General features: G+C 41.2%; 1 protein-coding gene across 3 annotated transcripts in view; it reads left to right on the forward strand.

The window, feature by feature from the left end:
* Kcnn2 (potassium calcium-activated channel subfamily N member 2) overlaps positions 1-22,830 on the forward strand; it is a 389,972-nt gene that overhangs the window by 265,544 nt on the left and 101,598 nt on the right. Inside the window, exon 1 of one of the 3 annotated variants that reach the window (XM_076555209.1) lies at positions 10,643-10,850. The exons of the other annotated variants lie outside the window; for them this stretch is intronic. Within the exon in view, the coding sequence (XP_076411324.1) occupies positions 10,782-10,850 (69 nt within the window). The 5' untranslated portion in view covers positions 10,643-10,781. Of the gene's footprint in view, positions 1-10,642; positions 10,851-22,830 lie in introns of those variants that run through there. 3 annotated transcript variants of the gene reach the window in all.

The raw sequence follows: 22,830 nt of genomic DNA on the forward strand, positions 1-22,830 counted from the left end.
TTACATGATAAGTAGCACTCGGGAAACATTTAGTTTTCTTTGGATCATTTATAATGGAATTTCTCTGCATCTCTTTCAATCTCGGTTTTCAAAGATGAATTATCTAGTTCTATAACTGGAAAAATTGAAATTAAGATCTCTCTTCACTTGTGAACCACGGCCCCACAGAGGAGGAGGGCTTGCTGAGGGTGGGGTCTTAGTGACCTGCTTGTCTCCTGGGCAGTGGGGGGAGGGTGCTGGGGAGGGGAGGCTTGCCTTCTCACTAGCTGGTAGGCCTGGTGTTCTCCCTGTAAAGGAGGAGAGACATTGGCTTTCCCACTTCTACAGGGAGCATGCAGATCCTCCTAGACCGTGCGGAAAATACCCCGTGTAGTCCTTGTTGTTTTTACAAAGTAACAAATATGAGTAGCAGAAGACTTTAGAAAAAGCCAAAAAAGTTACATTCTTTGGACACTTAGTCTGTTTCTCAGAGGCAACCACTTTTAAGTGTCTTTCGCATCCCTTTGGAATTTCAAAATCAAATATTTAGAAGTAGCTATATACATATACAGCTTGCTTTTATTCCTTAATGCACTTTGGAGGTGTTTCCCATCAGTCCCTAGTGACCTGGCTCATTCTTTCCTTGAATAGCTGGATCATATCCTATTTTATGATGTGTTGTGGATTGCTTTGTCAGCCCTGTGATGAGTGCTGATGAATAATTTGGAGTTTTCTAATTTTTTCCAACATATATACATATATATTAGAATATACTATGTATATAGTATGTAATATGTTCTAATGATTTATTATAATAACTTATCTATATTGTTCTTATATATTGCATATTTAATATATATGTGTATGCATGAGAATGATCTATTCTAGCAGTAATATTGCTGACTCAATGATAGGACCAGAGGTGTAGCTCAGTGCCCAGCATTGACAAGACCCCATGTTTGAGCCTTGGCACCAAAAAACCTTTTAGACAGACCAGTGCCTCTGTCCCTGATTTCTTGAATGTTGTTATTATTCTTCCACAACAAGCTGAATCCTGTATGTTATAAGAGAGACTTTTATTAGTTTTTTTTTTCTTTTCAAGGACTAAAAAGTTTATTATCTTCTTGAACAAAATATCTATAGGTAAAAATATTTAGGACCTCACAGGCTTATTTGCAACTACTTTGACATATCCACTAGGCAGTATATTGCCTAGTATCCCTGAAACTGTATAATCAGTGTAAAGATGTGGTCAGAGATGAGTACTTTGAAAATTTGTATCGTTTGACTTTAAAAATTTTTGAATGAGGTTAGGGAACGTGAAGAGGACTAAAAAGTTAGAAATTATCTTAGATTGGCCTTAGGTTCTGTTGTATCTGTAAAGTAGATGGAAGATGTAGCTACAGGATGACTATTTGGCTCCACGGTTGCTGGGCTGGAAGCTGCCTTGCTCTGTCATGTGATGAGCAGCTCAGTGGCGGATTCTCTATTGCCCCCAGCCTCCCTGTCCGCAGCAATGACACTCTGAAGCCTTTTGACTAGGTGTATACGGCAGTAACAAAATCACTCAGGACGAGTTTTCTCCACCTGCCCGCCTGTGTAAAGATCTCTGCATTATTAATGGGTGTGACACTAAATAATGTGATCCCGGTGTGTTTACAGAGCAGCATCACAAATGAATGGAGAGAACAGCTTCAGGTTTACCACTAGTGGCTGGGCCTGACCCTCTGTCCCTTTTCGGAGCCACTTTGTGAGGAGCTCGAAGGAAGGGACACTGTAGGCTGCCGTTGTCCGAGACCATACTTGTCAGAGCAGACTAAGGAAGCCTGCATTGATTTAATGCCAGCGAAATCACGTTTGGTTGGAATGTGGCTTTATATGGATGCTTTTAGCAAGGATTTCTTCTTGTCGGGGAATAATATGTTATTCATTACTTTAAAATATTTCTCAACCCAAAGTTCCTTAAGAATTCTGTTGATAAAACAAGAAGGGACTGACCTTAGTCGCATTTTAGTCCAGCATTGTACCCAGCATGAGAATGTCCTTTATGTCATCTTGATAAAAGTATTTAGCCAGTTCCTGTGTGAGCACACTTCCTGGAAGGTTGTCTATTCCATCATTAAGGAACAGTTTTAAAAATATGGAAGGGGTTCCGGAGGATTTTCTTAATGGTAAAGTGAAGTCCGATTTTATTCAGTCCATGATCAATGTTTTGAAGTTTTCCTGTCAAGCATGGTGGTACACATCTGTTACCCCAGCACTCAGGGTACACAGTCGGGAACATTACTGGTAAATTCAAGACCAGCCTGGACCAGATAGTGATGTTACCAGATAGGGATACGTAGAAAACTCCTGCCTCAAAATATAAAAGCAAACAACAACAACAACAAAAAACTTAAAACAACAGTAATAAAACTTTGAGCTTTCCAAATACAATGGTAAATAATATGGAAAGGTTCATTTTCCAGACCTAAGATCTAGTGAAGAAGGGAGAAAATAGAAAAAAGAAAATAAGTCCTTGGAAGTCCGGCAAATACCATGGTGAGGATATAAAGGACCAAGATGGAAAATTGGGGACCAAAGATGCTATGTACTGACAGAAGGATGAGTGGGATTCTTCAAGGAAGTGGTATTTAAACTAGACATAGAGGAAAAGTTAACTAGCCAGTATCAACAGAGTCTGTGGTAGCAGCCCATGCAAAGTCCTAGTAACTAGGTGGAGTTTACTGTACTAAGCAAATCAATGTAGCCCAAGTTGCAAGGGAAAGGTACCAAACAAGGTTTGAGAATATACAGGGACCTACTGTGGAACCCTCACAGGGCCGTGGGAAAAGTTTTCAGTACAATTCTCATGTCATTGAAGTGTTTAAACTAGAGACGACTCATGTTCTAACGTAATGTTCCAGAAGGGTTATTTTACTTTACACTACGGGAATCACACTGACCTGGAGACTGCATAGCAGTCTTGGCAAGCTATGCCCTAGAGGGAAATGATGTTCACTGGCCTTGGGCAATGGTAGTAGAGATGAGATGTGAGATCATTCCAGACCTGTACTGAAAGAATAGACTCAGATTCATGGATCTGAGGCCAGGGCAGGTCTGCATGTAGAGATCACTCCTGGAACTCTATCTAGAGCAGTCCAGTTCATGGTGTGGAAAAAGGAAGATTTGCTAGACCTCGTGGTGCACTTGTGGGACCTCAGGTACTGAGGCAGGAGGACCACAAGTTTGAGTCCTGCCTGTATGACATGCAGAGTTAGAGCCCAGCCTGGGTAACGCAGCAATACCCTGTGTCGAAAATACAAGATTGTACCAGTAATGTAGCTCAGCAATAGAGTGTTTGTTTGCCTGGCATCCACAGAACCTTGAGTTCATACCCCAGTACTGGAAGAAAAAAAAAGATTCACGTTGAAGGATATGTAATATAGATGAAACTATACTGATTTTATATATATATATATATGATATATACTGATATATACTGATTTTATATATATATTTTATATCCATATATATATGAATCTGAAGTTTGGAAGAAAGATCTGTACTGGGAATTAAATTTAGGCATCATCAACATAGACTATTTAAGCTCACAGGAATTGATGAAATCACTGAGCAAGAACAGTGAAATGAGAAGGCTGCAAGGCGATCAGATCGTTTCTGACATCTGGAGGTTGAGTAAAGGAGGGACTAGAAAAAGGAGAGAGAGAGAAGGCACTGCCTTTGAGGTGGAAGAGGGCGAGATGGGGGTGTTAGAAGAAAAGCACTTTGCACCACGTTGAATTGCTCAGGTCCGTTAATTGGAGAGCAGAAGAGCTTTTTAGATTTGGCAAGTTGAAGGTCATGGCTGACCTTGCCTTGCAGTTGAAGTACTGCGAACTGTAATTTCCAGTGTAGCAGGATAAATTGATTCTTTCACATTTACACATTGCTCGGGTCCCTTTAAATGTCCTCACCGTTAACCAGTCCTGGCTTTGTTCTCCGAATATTCCTCATCAGGCTTTGAATGCCCCTATTCCCATTCTTCTGGATGCACACCATTTTGGTGAATTTCTTCTGTAAATGAGGTCAGAAATGACCCAATGGATCCAGTCAGGATGACCAAAAAAAAAAAAAGCACCACATTATATCAGCCGTCACTGGTCTCAAATGGCCATGCTTCCCAGAAACTGTCGCCAAGTGACACTTAGAAGATCATTTATTGGATGAAATGATTGGCTTTATATTTTCAGATGCTGTTAAGTAACGTGTTGATTTCATGGCAATGTCTCCGCTTGTCAGTATTGTTTGAGTCAGAATTCTGGTGTTCATGGGACACGGATTTCTTCAGGTTTGGAAAGGCTTGTGTGTGGATGGTGTGTGACGTTTGCTTGGCTACGGTGTCCACACTGGGGCTGTGTTCTGTTGCAAGCAATGGGTCCTGATCCGTGGTTCTTAGTAAGATTCTATGCCTGCCCCTGACCCATGTACCTCCTTTTTCCTAGTTTTGGGCTGACAGAAAGTTTTAAGTGTGTGCCTTTAGAAACCATGCCCACAGCAGAAGAGAGCCAAGGCCTAGAATCAGGCCCCATTTTGTTGTTGAACCACATGCTTAGCCATCAGTGACGTTTTGTTCGGCCTTTTAGGTAACAACAGCTCTGGGTGTTTTGACTGTTAACCAACCCCGATGTCTCTACTTCTGCTACAGTAGTATCTCGAGGATCTGTCTGTTCTCTTGCTGAAAAGCCACGGATTTTAGGTGAACTGCAGTGTCACGGCTGCCCAGCCTATTAACAATATCCAAGGACACAGGGGTGATTTGCTTCTAATTTTAAGCATTAGCATATGTTTCATGATCTAATGCCTTTTCTCTTAAAAAAATTTTGCCTTTTTTTTTCCCTCCGGGGCTAGAAAATTAATAACTACTCAGGTTGGAAAATTGTAAAGCGTAGGAAAATATAAAATGGGCTACAAATACCACCACCCCAGAGGTAATGGTGTTTCCTGTTAGACTGGGCTCATATGGAGTAGATGGGTGTGTGTCTGCCATGCAGCTCTATAAAAGAAGTTCTTTTGAAGTGTTTTTTTTTTTTTTTTCTTGCTATTTCTATGCCAGCACGTGTGCTCCATAGCTGTGTTTCTCCCCATCACATGGCTGTGATCAATGGAATCTTTACCTTACTTTTTGGATCCTTAAAAAAAAAAAAAAAAAAAAAAAAAAAAAAAAAAAAAAAAACAAAACCCACGTTTTTAAAAAATAAGTTTTTCCCAATCCCTCGAAGATAAACTGACTCAGGGTTTCTCTGGTGATTTCCCAAGGATCACCTGTCAAGAGAGCAGTTATCCAGTTAAAGCATGCTGTTTCAAACAGCTATGGTTTGTGAAATTGGCCTCTCCAAACTTTCTGTCACCCCTTTTATTGCTGGAAGTACTTACAAATGACTTCCTCAGTCACCAACTTGGCATGTTCTGTGTCCAGGCCCAGAGTACCAGCAAAGTTTTTGAGTATTGTGCTGTGTAAATCTAGGAGAAGTGCTTCTCTGTAGCTTAGAAACTACTGTTTATTCCTCCATAGTCTTGGCTTTTAGTATTACTTGACAGTTTAGGAGAAAAACATCCCTGTTTAATAATTAAAGTTTACATAGAAATCACATGAAAGCATTATTTGAAGATAAGTCCAGCCCTCCCCCCAAAATCTATAATTTCTGAAATTTTTCTTATTAAACCTGCCTGCTGAACAGAACCATCTGACTCTCTTTTGGGTTGTTTACTGTTTTTGCGACATCGTCTCCTGGCTTTGTGTCCTGCCTCTGGAGCCAGGCAGTCTGGATTCCCTCCAGGTTCTATCACTAATTAGCTGTGTGACCTTGGACAAGTTGCTGAATTTCTCTGGGGTTGAGCTTCCTTGTCTGTGAAATGGGGATGATGGCGTTCCTTCCCCCACTGGGCTGTGAGGAACATTATAAGGACTTCAACTGTTTCCGTGGATTTCATGCAGATTCTGACTGCGGGGGACATCCTCTGAGGAATAAAGCAAGCCGCCGGCCTTTGGAGGTTGGGGTATCCTGTCTATAAACAAGTGGGGCTAACAGTTCTGACCCACCTCTGGCTTGACTTCCACCTGGAGCTCTCTCTGCACCGAGTTAACTCCTTCAGGCCTCACAGCCGGCTCCATCTTCCTCACCACTAATTAGGACCCTAGTGACTTAAAAGAGTTAAGCAGGCACGCTGAAAAGTAAGCATAGGGAATAATTTGGATAATGGAAAATTCTGGCATTAAACCCCTGCTGGAAGGAGAGAGGTGGAAAACAGCCCGAGGCAAACAAGTAAACTTCAGCAATTGGTAGTACCTGGGTCTGGAATCGCTGTGGGTCCACAGGTTATTCAAATTGAGTGGCGCCCCCTCCATCCCCATTCCTGTACTGACTTGACGTCTAGTGGGAGTTTTATACAGTGTGTCTCCACCTTTAAAAAGAGTGCATGGAGTCCAGTGGTCTGAAAGAATTGGGAGATAGTGTGTGTGTGTGTGTGTGTGTGTGTGTGTGTGTGAAACATGACCTATGATGCCTCAAAATGTCCCCTCTTCAATGGTTGGTTTACTTTTAACCAGGGAGCAGGATTCGCTGCAAACAGTAATCAACTGAGTGTTTCTTATGCTGGACTCGGGTTTTGAGCAATGCATTTGTGTTGGTTTAGTCTTGGACTTTGATTTTTAATTCACGGGACACATTGGGGTTTAAACTTTGAGAAATTTGGACTTCAACATGTAGACAAGTCCTCACAGTTCAGTTTGTGCACCAGAAGCTTCTCCTTTGCCTTCTTGAATATTCTGATCATTTTGACCTAATTATGTGTTCATCTGTAATGGCTGTCTTGTGCCCAAATGAGATTCTTCCTAAATAATTTGTCTGCTTGGACGTGGACAGAGGGCTTTGTTTAGTTACTCAGGTATTCATCATCTGTCAGGAGGCATTCATGTCCCAATGCCTAATAAATATTTGCAAATTAGCTTTGTCAAAAGGATATAGAACTCTTATAAGAAAGTGTGCTTATTATGGGTTTAACCTTGAAAAAACAATGATTTTATTAAATTTCTATCTATTGCTATGAAAGTTAAATATTACATGAATACTAAATTTTAAGCTATTAATTTTTTAGTTAGGGGGACTTTTGACCAAGCATTGGATTTATGTTTTATCGTCACAGAATATTGAAATCACTGAAAAATAATTATTGTAATTATTAGCCTATGTGCTGGTTAGTTTTTAATGGTCAACTTGACGTACTTGGCGAGAGGGCACTTCAGTTGAAGAATTGCCTAAATCAGCTCATTTTCTTGATTGCTAATGATATAGGAGGACCCAGCCCACTGTGGGCAGTGCTATTCCTGAACAGGACTGTATGAGAAAGCTCACTGACCATGAGCCAGGGAACAAGCCAGTCAAGAGCATTGCTCTGTCTTCTTGAGGTCCTGCCCTGACTTCCCTCAGTGATGGACTGTTACCTGGAAGTATAAGCCGAAAGAGAGCCTTTCATCCCCTAGTTGCTTTTGATTACAGTGTTTATACAGCCACAGGAAAGCAATCTAGAAGAGCCTATTATTGTTGAGATTGTATGCATATAAAACTGATGGACATGGGATTTGTGATAGTTATCTTAACCCTTTTCAGAATCTGGCACTCCTAGCTATCTACTCAAGCAAAGCTCATAGTGGAAAATTTAATCTATGTGGAACTAGCTTTACGATTTTAACACTAGAATTATTGCTCTGCAATAACTTAAAAGTTTGCAACAGGTAACTTTTCATATAGAAAAAGAATCCCATACTTGGATCAATTTCTCATATTACAGAGCAAAAAATTGTTGTCTTTTGAGTTAAAACATCTGAAAAATGCATATATACCCATGCATACATATGTACTCACATATACACATACATATATGCACACATACATATATTCATACACATATCTTCTGCATGTTATTGCTTTAAACTTGAGCTGACAGCTTACACCTGTTGGTAACACTGTGATTATTAATGCTGTGAAAATATTTTGAATTATTTTTTTCTCATTAGTATTTTAGTCAAGTGCTTAACTACTCTCAGCAATATCAAAGGAGGTATTTAATGAATATGTATTTGAGCACACTACCAAGATTTAAGCAGTAGTGATAGAAAGAAATCTCTGATATGCTTATTTTTTGAAAAAGAAAAAGCACCAACAATATTAGATTCATGAATGAAAGCTTTCTATTATTCTCTGATTTGATATTCACGTATTCCTGTGGATTTATCTCATTTTAAAAGGCTCCCTCTTCTTTATTCATTTCCTTTTTTCCTTCAGGATATCTGTTTTACAGTCTCTTTTATCCCTTTGGACAATGATTATTCTTCTCGGCTGTTGAGTTCTGACCACATTGTGCCTCTCATCTTAGGATATGTCCCTTGAGTATTCCTAACATCGGAAAACACAGGATCCAGCACACTGGCTGTCCTGTTCACTGTCTTACTTAGTCTGATATGGGGCACGCAGATTTCGTCAGTACAGCTTTTTACGAGTATTTCATCTGTTGAGTGTGTCTTGTTGCTGTTGTATACACAGAGGGGAAGAGGGCCTGCGTTTTGGACTTAGTCCCTGGAACCCATATTAGAACCACCTGCAAGGACCACAGTGCGTAGCCAGTGGGCTAGCCTGAGCTCTGCAGAAAGAAGCCTTCCCTGTACAATGGTAGGAACCCAGAAGGCCACAGCAAGATGCTGTGTGTGAATGGAGAGAGTAAGCTCCTCTTTAGGCCCCAAACTGTGATCTGTTGTGCTATGGAAACAAAGTTCAACAGCATGGTAAGTAATAGGACCAGAGGCTGCTAAGGTGGGACCAGAGACCTATGGGGGATACACTCTGGCTACATTCTAGGCTGAATGCAAGCTTCTATGGATTTGTCCTAATCCGCCCCACTTTTCTGTTGGTGTGAATGATGGTCTGTCTTTTCCCAATGGAATCTAAGCAGTTGGTGACTTTCCTCCATTTTCTTAAGAGCAATGGGGTACTACAAAGCTAGTAGTCATTACCAAAATGATTAAAGAGGGAGCGGCAGCTTTCATGTGGAGTCGAGTGGCACAAACCTGTAATCCCTTACTCAGGAGGCTAGGCGGGAACGATAGAAGTTCTGAGCCTGTCAGGCTTACAGAGTGAGTTCAAGGCCAGCCCTGACAACTTAATTGAGATGTCTCAAAATAAGAAGTTAAAAAAAAAAGTAGGGGTACAATTCAGTGGTAGAATACTTTCCTAATATTGTGAGGCTTTAGGATCAATCCCCAGTGAGTGCGCTCGCTCGCTCTCTCTCTCTCTCTCTCTCTCTCTCTCTCTCTCTCTCTCTCTCTCTCTCTCTCTCTCTCTCTCTCTCAGACACACACACACACACACACACACACTTTGAAAATCACCTCCGTTCATCTTCGGACTGTTTACCGAAGGAGTCATTTGAGGAGCAGCCCTGCCTCACGGGTTCTCCACAGCCTATCCACGTGCCACACTCGCTTTCAGCCTCTCCGCTTGTTTTCATTTGGGAATATTCTGGGGAAACACATGTTGTGTTTTGAGACTTCCAGCCACGTCCGGATTCCCCATCTGCTGCTGGTCCTTCAGGGACTTGTTGAGGATACACGATGGTCTGTGGCCTCCAATACTCTTGAGTGTGCCACCATCCTCACAGGGTGGAAAAGAAGGCACAAACATAGTATGTTCCAATCATGGTGGCATGCATCTGTCATTTGTACTTGCATTTATGTTGAATGTTAAAAAAAAAATTTTTGTGAAACCCAATGTTTGGAAGTGATAGAGAACAACTCTCTGGGCCTGTTACTATCTAGGAGGGTGTGAGGAGCAACACTGAGTAGAAACTCCTAGAGGGCTGTGTAGGAGGAAAGATCCAGTATTCCAGTATATACCTTCCATGTTGCCGGCCACATGTGCTCCAGGAATGCAGCAGAGTGAGGACTCTGGCTGTGGGTCCCCAGAGATTTGGTTTCACTCTTGTGTTATCAGGAGAAGGGATTGTCACCCTCAGACTCGTTTTCTTCATCCATGGAATGGAAACAATTGTGTCCCTCATTGGAATATATAAGAAAGTTAGTGACACTGTGCTTGTGAAGAATTGACATGCATCTAACATGTCGTCATGCTCAGGAGATTCTCACCTTGCCTCTTCTCCATTTTAAAGCAGAGTCTAAAGTCTCAAGTTCTGGAGGAGCCTACCAGAGGTTAATAATGGGATACAATTCAAGGGAGAAGAACCAAGTTCTGTTAAGCAAGGATATGGGACAAAGAGAGCAAATATTGATTAATCAGTGTGGAGGTTACCAAACTATAGTCCTTTCCCTCCAATAAATCTGCCCTACTTGTTTTAAAAACTAACGTCTCATTGTGTACATGGCCCTGCACATTTAAGGGGAATGGGATATTCCTGCATTTTTGTTTTGATAGCTGCATCTAATAATTGCAACAGAGACCATATGGTAAGCAAAATAGAAAAATCCTTCCTCTCTAGGCCTTCACAGGAAATAGTTGACTGACCTCTAGGTTAAAGAATGGAACAGTCAACAAAAGCAAGGAGAAATAAGGCCAAATGGCTTCTGCACCAAGTTGTGTTGGTCTTTTGGCTCAGGTCTTTGATACTAAGGTATGGTGTGTTGAGGTTGAAGAATACCCAACCTGGGAAATGGAAATCTCTGAGGATAAGGGCTCTGCTATGTCCTGAGTTCTCATGTTTTCTGAACATGAGGTGAGATGCCACGTGAACCAAATTGATATCACCAAGCAGGAATGCAATGGCTGTGCGAAGAAGCTTCTGGAACCTTGGGATTTCTAGTCTTATCCCATCTGCAATATTGTGTAAGTCAATCATAGCAAACCTGGTGTCTGTGGCTAGGTAAAACATTCATGCCACTGTTGGTGTAGCTGGCCTCATTTGGGAAGGGAAACTCATGTGCTCATATTTAGATCCTCTTTTAGCTGACTGTTTCTAATCATAAAGTGGAAAGTAGTAAAGAGTGTTTTATTTAATTTCTTATGGTCAGTGTATCTGCCAGCACGTACTTTATTAGTTTGCTTGCTGACTTTTGTTCCTACTGATTAAAGGCATATTTCACAGAAATAGTCTCTTCCACTCTCAGTGGACTGCTGGGCACTCCCCTTGGAAGTCCTCAGGGGGTATTTCCCATGTCCCAGCCAAGCTAGTCTCTCCAAGCTAGTCTCTCCACTTGGAAGTCCTCAGGGGGTATTTCCCATGTCCCAGCCAAGCTAGTCTCTCCAAGCTAGTCTCTCCACTTGGAAGTCCTCAGGGGATATTTCCCATGTCCACACCAAGCTAGTCTCTCGCTTGGAAGTCCTCAGGGGGTATTTCCCATGTCCCAGCCTAGCTAGTTTCTCCCCCAGTAATCCTTGGGGAGGGGAGCATTTTCCATGTCCCAGCCAAGCTAGTCTCTCCCCTAGGCTTCCTTACTGCCTCTGACATTTGCTCTTGGAGAAGGACACCACACTCACTACCTAGGGCCTCGGGGAAGAGTTTGCTTTTTGTCCTGTCCCACTGGATCTTCTCTGTCCCCTCTGTAACACCTCTGGGTCCTGTGGCTGCTTCCTCTGCACTGTCCTTGCCATTGAGGCTGGGTTCTGCACACAGGTGCAGCACATTCATTCCAGTTATCAGACTCTGACCTCTCAGGTTCTCCTACAGCCTCTGCTGCATTTATATCCAACAGAAATTTTATATTTGTACTATTTATATCATATGCTGTTCAGATACCTGTATCCTAATACTCAGTATATATTATGACTTATAATATGTACAATAGTTTATATATGATATGTAATGCGTTAGATATGATATATAGAAATATGGCATTCTATATTAGATGCCAAATTTTACTATATACTTTAGTATCCATATAGCATTTTATAGTAGCTTAGTGTTTTTGTTTAAACTTTTTCTTTTAGCCTCATCTTAAGTAACAACAGAGCCAAAGTGCAGAGACTATGTTGAGGGGTTGGCGCTAACTAGGCACTGTCCCTCTAAGGCTCAGGGAACATTGTGGAAGAGGGGCTGGAAAGGATCTGAGGCTCGGGGGATGGGGACAAGTGCAGCACGGAGATGCCTTCTGGATATGACATAGCCATGGCCACTCGTGAACTCCCTGCAGCTGTGGTTGTCTGCACAAGACACACACAAGATTGGGCCCCTCAACATTTCATCATGTGTAGCGGGGGAGGCCATTGTGCCCCACTCCTCCTTGGGGGACCACTGACAATTTAAGACTGTCAGGGGAAGGGTGTTGTCTTCTTTAGTTGTGTAGTGACAGTTGCCCTTGCTACATCCCACCCACGCTCATCCAGAAAGTCTAATTAGACTCAGTGGGTCACACACAAAAACAAGACGTGAAAATGAAAGGGGGCTTGTGGAAAAGTTCCAGCAGGACGAGGGGTGAAAACAAACATTATTCATTATCTAAGTATATGGAACTGTCAATGCAAAGTATTTTTAAAAACCAGTATCCAGGGAAGTACAGATAATACAGTTGCTGTGTTTTCTAATAAACAATAAAATAAAATTGTACATAAACAGCACGGTCTGGCCCCATCTCAGAGAAGTGCCTGTGTAAAGCTTTAAGGGAGTTCATCCTGGCTGCTGCCCTCCTCCTCGGTTCTCTGGTGTTATAGTCTCCTTCGTTGCCATGTTTCCTGCTGGTGGTCTGCCCTCCCTGCTGCTGCAGGAAGGTCCGCCCCAGATCTGATGTAACAATTGACAGTGCCTCCCTGACTTTATTGTTTCACTGTAACATCTTCACAGTGTAGCACAGACCTTCCTTTCCAGACCTGGCCTGACCTGGCCACTGCACACCCATTAACACCTCCATCCCTGTTCTTCTCGACCAAGTCCACTACTTCTCCAGCACCTGCTTGGGGTTCAAAGGACTTCACACTGTTTCAGGCCCTTGGAGTCTAGAACGCCTTTCTTCCTTTGTTTCCTCAAATCCTGCTGATCCTTGAAAATTTATAGGGAATCACATCTTTCAGGAAGCCATTTCTGCCTAACTTAACCATCCTGATTATTTAGCTGCTCTCTAAAATCAGACAGACAGACAAACCACTAATGCAGGGATAAGCAATCCCAAGGTGAAATAAAAGATGATCCAAACTCACATTTTTCTAACGTTGTTCCAGCAATTTGTGGAAACCTATTAGCATCTCACAGCTTCAGTTTCTCACCTATAATCCTGGGGTACATGTGACCTAGCCCACAAAGCTACTTAGAAATTAAGTTGCTTTTAGTCCAGTCCTGGCTAGTTTTTATGTAGATTTGCACAAGCTAGAATCATCAGAGAGGAGGGAACTTCAATTCAGTAAATGCCTCAGTAAGATTGGGTTGTGGCAAGCCTGTAAGACATTTTCCTAATTAGTGATATGACAGGGCCAGCTCATTGTGGGTATGGCTACCTTTGTGCTCGGTGGTCCTGGATTCTATAAGGAACCAAGCTGAGCAAGTCATAGGAAAAAGCCTGTAAGGAGCACCCCTTCATGACCTCTGCATCAGCTCCTGCCTCCAGGTTCCTGTCTTGTTTGAGTTCCTGCCCTAACTGTTATATGGAAGTGTGGGTGAAATAAACCTTTTCTTCCTCAAGTTGTTTGTGTCACGGTGTTTCATCACAGCATTGGAAACCCTAAGACAAGTCTAGTGCTGGACACAGCAGTCACACAAACCGTTCTTTACCTTTAGAATAATTAACCATTACAGTCATAATCATGTTTCTCCTAAGTGTCTGTTGATGAGGTGCTGTGAGCCCCTGTTTGGATTGTATGGCGGATGTGTCTGGGAGTAACAAGGTGAAAGAGTGATGAAAAATACGAGGTACAACAGTGACCTCCAGGCTCAGCGAATGGAGGTCCTTATTACCATGGGAACTGTCAGATTCTGTCTCCCTCAGCTGTCAGCCCCATGAGGACAAGTGTCACATGTGAACTTGATGGGCATTCCCCTGGCTGTGCTGTATAGTCGTCAGCTTCCATGAAATGGCTTCATCCATCTTCCCTCCATGTCACTGAATGGTAGCTATGTAAATGGTCCCTATGGCTTCATCTGTGAAGCAGAGGCAGCCAGCCACCCTTGCTCCTTTTCTGCCATTCGTCAAAGGTTGGTTGAGGATGTGTGTGAACCAAGCCATCTCCGAGGAGGTGGTATGGCAGTCCAATGTGCTAAGAGGAGTTTAATGTGCCTTTCCTTAGCGAAAAGCTCTTTCTGTGCTTTTGTGTTCTTCTGTCATAATGTTTGGGATCATTAAGGAAATTTAGCTTTATAAACCACTTGTATTTAGTTTGAATTTAAATGATTAAGATGAATAGGATTCGAGTCAGCTGTCATTGGTTGGAATCATAGCTATGTGTTTCTGCTCTTTGTAGCTATATGAAAAAAAAAAAGACAGATTTTGTTCAACTTGGTTTAAGGAACTGTGGAAATGGATCTATCCACGTGCTGTGGTTTATTTCATTCAGCAGGCCTTGGGAGCTGAGGCTCTGGTAGTTCTGAGCATGAAACAGGAAATGGAGACATCTCCTGGGGCCCCCTTTTTTATGTTATCCAATTAGATGACTATGATGTCTCCTAATGTGGCTGTCCTATTGAGCGTCTGTGTCTTTACAAAGTGCTCTGTTGACGTTTTCAGCACCCATTAACCAGATACCTCCTTCTTTTGAAGTCTTGTCCTGTTATTTCACACACTTTATTCTTCCCCTTCCCTGAGCAGTGTGTATGGGTGCTACTGGTTCTGAATAACTGAGTCCTTAGCACTCTGCATTAATCTCTGTGATCTGTTTTACCTTTTCTAGGGCTTTTGCACACCTTTTTGTTTGTTTGTTTTTCAAGACAGGGTTTCTCTATGTAGCCCTGGCTGTCCTAGAACTTGCTTTGTAGAACAGACTGGCCTCGAACTCAGAGATCCACCTGTCTCTGCCTCCCAAGGGCTGGGATTAAAGCATTCTCTTTGACCTGTAAGTTGACCCTGCCATGTCATTCTGCTACCCAGTGTTTTTGTGGAACTAAACTAGTGGGAGGCGGGAAAGGAATCAGTCTGCATCAGTTATTCACATCCGTCTGACAGCACAAGACCTTGCTTGCTGAGTAGTGTTTGGGTTTGGTAGGATGGCAGGGTTACCTCTGTTCATGGTCCAAGTTCTTGATTAGCCCGCAACAGTGTGCTAACACTGATGGGTCCAGACAGCTGTTCTCGTAGTTTGGGATGTACTTCGTAACTGGCTTCAGCTGCAGTCAGTATAGAGCCCATCCTTTGTTTCCCCAGCTCTGCTCAGTCCTGGCATTGTTTGAGAGTTGCCGCTGACTCCATCTTGGCATCAGATCCTTCATTTTATTACTGATTTCTCTTTTATGTAGTATTCCGCGAGTCTTCCGTGTCTTTTATGTGATGGCAAAGATAATGATGAAAGGAAGTGAATATTCTTTGGGGAACTGTGTTGAAAGTTTGACTGTGTGACAATAGGGATGATCTGAGATTAAAAATGTCAGATGAGGAAAGGTGCTAGAAGAATATGGGCCACTTAACCCTTTGTGGCTAAAGCTCATAGGGACAGAAAATTACTAACATGATGAATGCAGAAAATCATCCTGGACTTGTTACCTCCAAGCTTTGTGACCGTTCTTTGGGAAAGTCTAGTAATATGTATGAGAATAACTCATATACTTTCTGTGGACCAGCCCTGTGCCAAGTACATTATACACATGACTTCATTTCAGTTCTTACTGAGCTAGTGAGTAGCAAAACTGGGACTCAGATTCATATCTTCAGATCTGTAAACTTCAGGGATTGTATTTTTAAGGGAATGGCTCCATATAATTTTATCTGGAATGTGTGAAAAAAAGCTGTACCATTTTTTCCACTTCAGTTACAACCAAAAAGTTACCGCTTCTTAAAAATCTGGTGTCCAAACATTTGGTTTACTTTAATATAGATAAAGGAGATTCTTTCCTTCGAATGGTATTTTATTGTTACCCAAAGTTCACCACAGTTGATTCAAGGAGACTGTGGTAATCTTTATCTATAATTAATTGTTCCATAAGATATGTCTTGTTTAGTGTTTTTCATCGGTCTCCAGGGATGACCACAGTGGTGGGATGGGAGCCAATACTCAATTACCCATGAAAGTGAAGTAGAGGGCAGGAAAGAATGCTGATGACCGAAACAAGATCTGGATGAATCGAAGCCCATGCCACAATGGCACTCCTCTCTTAGACGTCGATCTGAACTCCCTTGTTCGTGTGTGACTGCTTTTTCCTCTGCATTCTCATCTGTTATAGCCACCTTCCCATATTAGTTAAGTGAGTGGTAGTTTGGAAAAACACAATCTCTAATAATCTCCATAATAACGTTAAATGTGTTATTCTGATCAAAAGTGCCCATGGAGTTTTCTTTCACACCTGACTTCAACTAAATGGTGGGCCCAACTTCCTTTCTATGTACTATGCAGTTCTTTATGATTTCCTGCCTCCCATTCCTTTGCCCAGATTGTTTATTGACAGCATGTACAGCTGTATGTTATTAGAGCCTCCTTTATGTGTTTGGAGAGACTGACATTCATTGAGATTTTTGTCCTTTTGTGCAAGCATTACCTTGAACTTGAAGTATACTACTATTCTGTGTCTTTATGTACAGCTCAAGTATCATCCTGGCAAGCTTTCTGTGACTTTGCATACTTTGTTCTTTTGATTCTATGTGTATGGGTGTTTGGACTACATGTATGTCTGTGTACCATGTGTATGACTGGTACCTGTGGAGGCCAGAGAGGGCAGCAGATACCCTGGAGTTGGAGTTACAGATGCCTGGGAGCTGCAATGTGGATGCTGGGGACCAAAGCCTGGTCCTCTGCAAGAGCACCCACTGCTCTTGAGAGCTGAAACATCTCCCCAGCCCAGATTGTTTCTTCTTGAATGGAACACTAAAAAGAATTTTTTGCTCATTTTGAATCCAAAGTATAAAAATTGGAAAAACATAATAAAAATATTAGTCTTGATTGGTCCTAACACATGAGTACTCAGAGATGGTCCCAGTTGCTAGGGCTTAATTACAAGCATTTTGAATTTTGACAGAATTGCCACTTAATGTCTGTTTTGTCCTTTCTTCTTAACCATGGAAGTATTAGTATAACAAGCATTGTGGTCATCAGGAATCTAAATAGAATATTTTTGGTTAGGAAGATTGGAAAATTAAACAGCAGCTACAGTTGAGTGTATTTATACTTAACCTTAACTCTTACTGAAGTGGGATGGACATGTTTCATAAGGCTGTATTCTGATTTCGAGGGCTTAGCATAGGAAAACTTAAAAGAGCTACAGCAATGTCACTAGGCTTGCCCTTGGACTTTTGTTCCTTGTAGCAGACACTTCTGGAATGTGTTTCCCCTAACCCAGACTCTTGGGCTTGAGAGCCATTCTGGTGGCTTCCTTTCCCCACAGCTTCTTCACTGGCTTCAGCCCCAACAGTGCCTTGTGTTGCACATGAAAAAGATGGGAAGAAAAGCCCAGCCACTGTGCAGGGGACTCTGAGCCCGGACTCCCTGACAGTTGGCAAGTTTCCTCTCTTCTAGCCTTTGAGCTTTTTGCATCATGGCAGTAGAGGGTTTTTTTGTTGTTGTTGTTTTTGTTTTTTTTTTTCATTTCTTCTCCTCTTAGGTTTTATTTATCAAAAGAGAAGAAGAGGATTACAACCAACACTAAAAGAGCCTTCCATTTTATTCCAAGTCTGGTTACCCACCATCTGCCGGCAGTTGCAATGGTTATTAAGAATTTGTATGTGTTGTTCCATGGCATGTTCTGTACGCTCTCTGCATGAGGCAGTATCTGTAAACACTATAATCTGGCCACCTTTCTTCATGCTAATGCAGGGCTCGCCCCAGAGATTTAAAGTGTGCCCCTGAATTTGCTTTCAAGCTGCATGTTGGAGTTATAGTTTAGTTCATTTGGCTTTGTATGGTACTGTTATATTTCAGGCCTTTTTTTGAATTTTTTTTTTTTTTCTGTTTATTCTTGTTCTTGTTGTGGGTATCAGGAGGACTTTCAAAATTCATTTTCCCCTGTAGTAATTTAGAGGTTACATAATTTATATCTTCCATTTTAGTGATCATTCTTACTTTTTAGCAAATATGTATAGATAATAATGTTTAAGATACATCAGAGTCTCTGTCGTTGTATCAAGACGACACACCTCCATGGTACCTTCTGGTCTCCATTTCCTCTCCCATCTGTATTACCAGTGTCCAGTATCCTATTTACATCTTGCTTTTCAGTCTCATCCAAATTACTTCAGATTGTTGGTGATTATAATTATTTATAGTTTTTATTTGTCTACTAGCATATTTTCTTACTCAACAACCCTTCCTTCTGATTTCTGTTGCTATCTTACTACAGCATGTTGTTTAACACTCTTTCTCAGTCTATGTGAGAATATTTTTCACACATCCTCATTATATGAATTTCCTGGGGAGATGCCAATAAACTTTTACCCAACCCAGATAGACTGCTGTTGGCAAACCAAAGTAACGGTTCCACCAAAACCTAGCGTGGTGAGCCAGTGAGTTTATTGGGGTTACTTGCAAGATCATGACTCACTTAAAGGCCACTACATCTCTGGAAAAACCCACCACATTATGAATGACAGCTCATGAAATTTGAAGTCTTGAATCTCCCTATACCCCTTGCAATCAAGTCCATGGAAGAGTCTCTTCTCCCCAGATATCCTTTTGTAGCCTTGGAGGTGGGGCACTTGTGAATTTTGGAACATTTGGGGTGCCAGAGCCCAACAAGTTTCATGAGCTTCCTGAATCTGTGTAATTGTTGTTAGCTTCCTAAGTGGGAAGAATATTTTATCTCTGTGGAAATAGTTCCACAAGGCCTCCTGAAAGATAGCCTAGACAGTGTTTTCTTTGAATAGTTTGAAGATCATATTTAATTATTTCATACTCATTTGTATTTTAACAATATGGATAAAAAATTTCTAAAATTTAGACACAGTTATTATAGGTCTACACATCACTGACTTCACAGAAACATTCACCTAAGTTTCATTTTCTTACTGAGGTCAGCACTGTTTGGAACATGAGGCTGTACTGCATTGGGACACAGTGATGTTCTTGGGAGACTAAAGAGTGTTAAATCGTGTGGCCTTTTATTAATTGTTTTAAGCCTAGTGCTTCAGAGATCTGTGGTGTGTGTGTGTGTGTGTGTGTGTGTGTGTGTGTGTGTGTGTCTGTCTCTCTGTCTTTCTGTCTGTCAATACTTCTTGACACAACTGATTTACTTACATGTAGTAATAACTCTTTCTCCAGTCAGTTGTTGCATTCCCTACCAAACTGGGCAAACACATGTAAGTTAATTGGTACCATTGCTGGTTACATTTTGTTCTTTATAAATTTGTTTTATAACTACTAAGTTGTGACAAATGGCAGTCTCCTTACTGTAGAGATAGGTTCTGTAGAGGGATCATTTGGGTTCTTGTCCATCTCTGTACTTCATCCATATTACCCTAACTAGTTCCTTAACCTTTGAGCCTTAGCTTTCTCTTAAAGTGGGGGGGAAACATATAACACTGTCTAAATAGTTGTCCACTTAACATGAATCCATACTTATCTAACATACAGCAATATTATCTAGGTGAGATCTTTCAAATTCCATCTCAAACATTGTGTAGAATATGAAGTTCTGTACAACTGAAGTTAGAGACAAAGAGTTTTGTAGATGAAGAAGCTGTAACGTGGAGAAAGGCTGAATTAGGATGTGCTCTGTTTCTGTTCCCACAAGGCACAGGCCGTAATGTGGAAGTCTATTTCAATATTTGTTTCTGCCAGAGAGTAGGAGGTTTTCCAAGAGCATCAGGGAGTTATATGTGACATTGCAGAAATCATAATGTAAATTAGGGGGTAAACATTCATTTGCTTTATAAATATTTGATTTCTTCCACCTTTTCAGAGTTTCCTGATGCTCCTGTCAAATTATGTGCATGTTAGAGAACCTGAACTTTAGCTTTGGGCTTTTCACTTACTCATGGGGTGACCATGACAAATACTTTCAATTGCTTGTCCTTTAATTAAGCTCTTAAAGGGCAAATGTACTAATAATTATCAACTGCCTTTTAGCTAGCTTTTAAGTGCTTAAAATAACAAAGGTGATGATATTATATTTTAGCTATGTAGCAGTTATGAATGCTTCAAATGGAAACATACAGCCTTTTATTATACATTAAACTTTTAGAATGAAATGAATTTTCTCACATTTAATTGTGGCTTTGCACTTTTTAGTCTTGCTTATAGTTTATTCCCCATCAATTGATTCCTTGTTCCCTTCCAACATCATAAAATTGAAGATGAAGAAGTTGAGTCATTCTCTAGTGTCATTGAGTTGAGGACTGGTGGCCAGTCACACTCAGATTGAGCTCTGCCTGGCTTCAGATTCTGGAGCACGAATGCATAGGCCACAGACTCTAGTGTTTTCTGTGGTCTCCATTCTATTGAGAGAAAACAGCAGGGAATTTGAGCATCTCATCTTTTGGGAAGAGCTCACAAGTTCTTTGTACATGTATAAACTGGCGTGAGCGACAATGCAAGGTGAGTGTAATTATGGGTGCCCAATGCATCAGTGCCCAAAAGTGGGCACAGTCGCCAGAAGCCCCATGGAAGGGGTCAAGATTTGATTTTAATTACAGTAGGTCTGAAGGTCAGCGGGTTCCAAAACCATGTTAATCTCAGTTACCCCTGGATCAAGTAGATGATCCTTAGCTTTTATCTGTGGCTGAAGCACTTGATTAGATGTGAGGAGGACACTCAGAAGCTCATGTTTCAGCAGTTGATGAGAATTCCTTCAGAAGCAGGCACAAGGTGAAGCTGGTGGACTTCCTCTCAAGGCTGAGTTTACTCTGTTTTCTAGTCAACTTCTCTTCTCTCCATGGTTAAATTTTCCACTTGAAGAACACAAGTTCTCATTTAGTTCATACAGCCAGTTCTCTCGAGGGTCCGTGGAATACTAACCTTATTTGTAGGTTCGTGGTTTGACTTTTATTAGCATCGACAGAGTGGGTGTTGCCTCATCATAGCCAAGTAAGGTTGACATTATTTTTATTTCATATTACAAATGAGCAGGTTTAAGTTTAGAGAGCTTAAATATGTTGCTCCAAACCATTCAGCTAGTAAGTGGTCCAGCATGTATTAAGTACAAGCTTCTCTGGCACTGCAAATCCTGTTTCCTATGACTCACACGAAGAGATTTCAGAGCAGTTGGTTGACACTTGAAAGTCATGAACAGGAGCCATCCACCCACAAACAGCTCCACCACACTCAGCAGCTTTCACATTTTACATTTCGGCATCTGAAATGCATTCCTTTTGACTGATTTCTTGACTGTTTCCTCCATAAAGTATTTCTTTTAATAAATAGCCTTTTTCCTTTTACAGCTGTTTACACAGAAGTTTAAAATATACTAAGTTAAATGTGGTCTTAGTTTTCAGCTGCGTAAATGACAGACAATCCGGTTGATGGTGGGCGTTGGCTCTGTGGCCGCAAATGTCCAGGCTGTCATTGGTGTGGTTCTCTCAGAATCTTGAGATTTGGCTCACAAGATGGGTGCTGCAGATCTAGGGCCCACCTGAAAGAGAGAAGGAAGGTGCCATAGCTGGTTTGTTCTTTTTTCTTTTCTTTTCTAAACCAAAGGCATGCTTTTGTGGCCTCTATCAACCTTGTGCTTAGGACTGGAGATCCTAATTGCATCAAGTTTGGAGTGTAGGAGAGACAAAATGCAGTACATACTGCAAAGACATCTACGGAAGTGGCTATGTCTGTAGTGGAGAGGGACAGAAATAAGGAGTATGTGAGTGTTTTTGGCTCACCACTGCTCATAGCAGAAGATGGGTCTTCTTTTATCCTTCCCAGCTGTGAGAAAGGCTTGGATAAACTCTAACATGGCCCATGTTTCAGGCTGGAATTCAGGAAACAAGATGAGCCCAGGTCTCCCTGCATGAAGGGACCTCATTGAATACTTGTTTAATCGTTAACAAATATTATTATTATTTTATTCATGCTGTTGGCAATAGTTATAAAATGTAATCATTCAAGGTTTTGCTTGGTAAGGTTATTTTAGCTATAAATTGAATTTCTGTGTTTGATTCTGTATATCATCGCTCATAACAGCAGCCATTACTTTCTAGAATTGAACATGGAGACGGGTAGAAAGTATTTGAATGTCTAGTGGCCTTCTTCATTCTCATCTTCCTTTTTCTTGTTTTAAATGATTTTTCCTTAATTTTTATTAATCATTAATATTGTTCACATGCTCCCCAAATTAAAAGTATTTAAGTTTATTTTATTATCTGTCATTGTGTTCTTTCCAGTCCTCAGGACCTTAGTTCACCTCCTTATATGGTTCTTAGTGTTAATTTCTAGTCTTTTATCAGAAGAATATTATAGACATGAAATACAAATATGTGTTTCCCCATTCAAAAAAAAACCTGCGTAAATGCTAGCAGATACATTGTTCCAAAAAAAAAATTGTTAGTACTTACTATACCATTCCATTTAATAGTTTTAAATAAATTTTCTTGATCTTTTTTCCCCCAGGCTTATTATTCTGTTTGGGGGATGTCCAGAATTTCTTTAACCCACTTCTGTATTAAATTATTCACATTACCCCAGCCTTTTGCAAATATAAAAGCAGTGCTGAAACACATGGCCATGTGTTTGCCGTTGAACACACATGCAGATGCGTTGATGTAAAGAGATGGGAATGCTTGGCCAAGGAGGATCTGGCCTCATGAACTGGCCTCCTCAGGAG

The sequence above is a fragment of the Peromyscus maniculatus genome, chromosome 19 (assembly GCF_049852395.1).
Source record: "Peromyscus maniculatus bairdii isolate BWxNUB_F1_BW_parent chromosome 19, HU_Pman_BW_mat_3.1, whole genome shotgun sequence".
Lineage (NCBI taxonomy): Eukaryota > Metazoa > Chordata > Mammalia > Rodentia > Cricetidae > Peromyscus > Peromyscus maniculatus.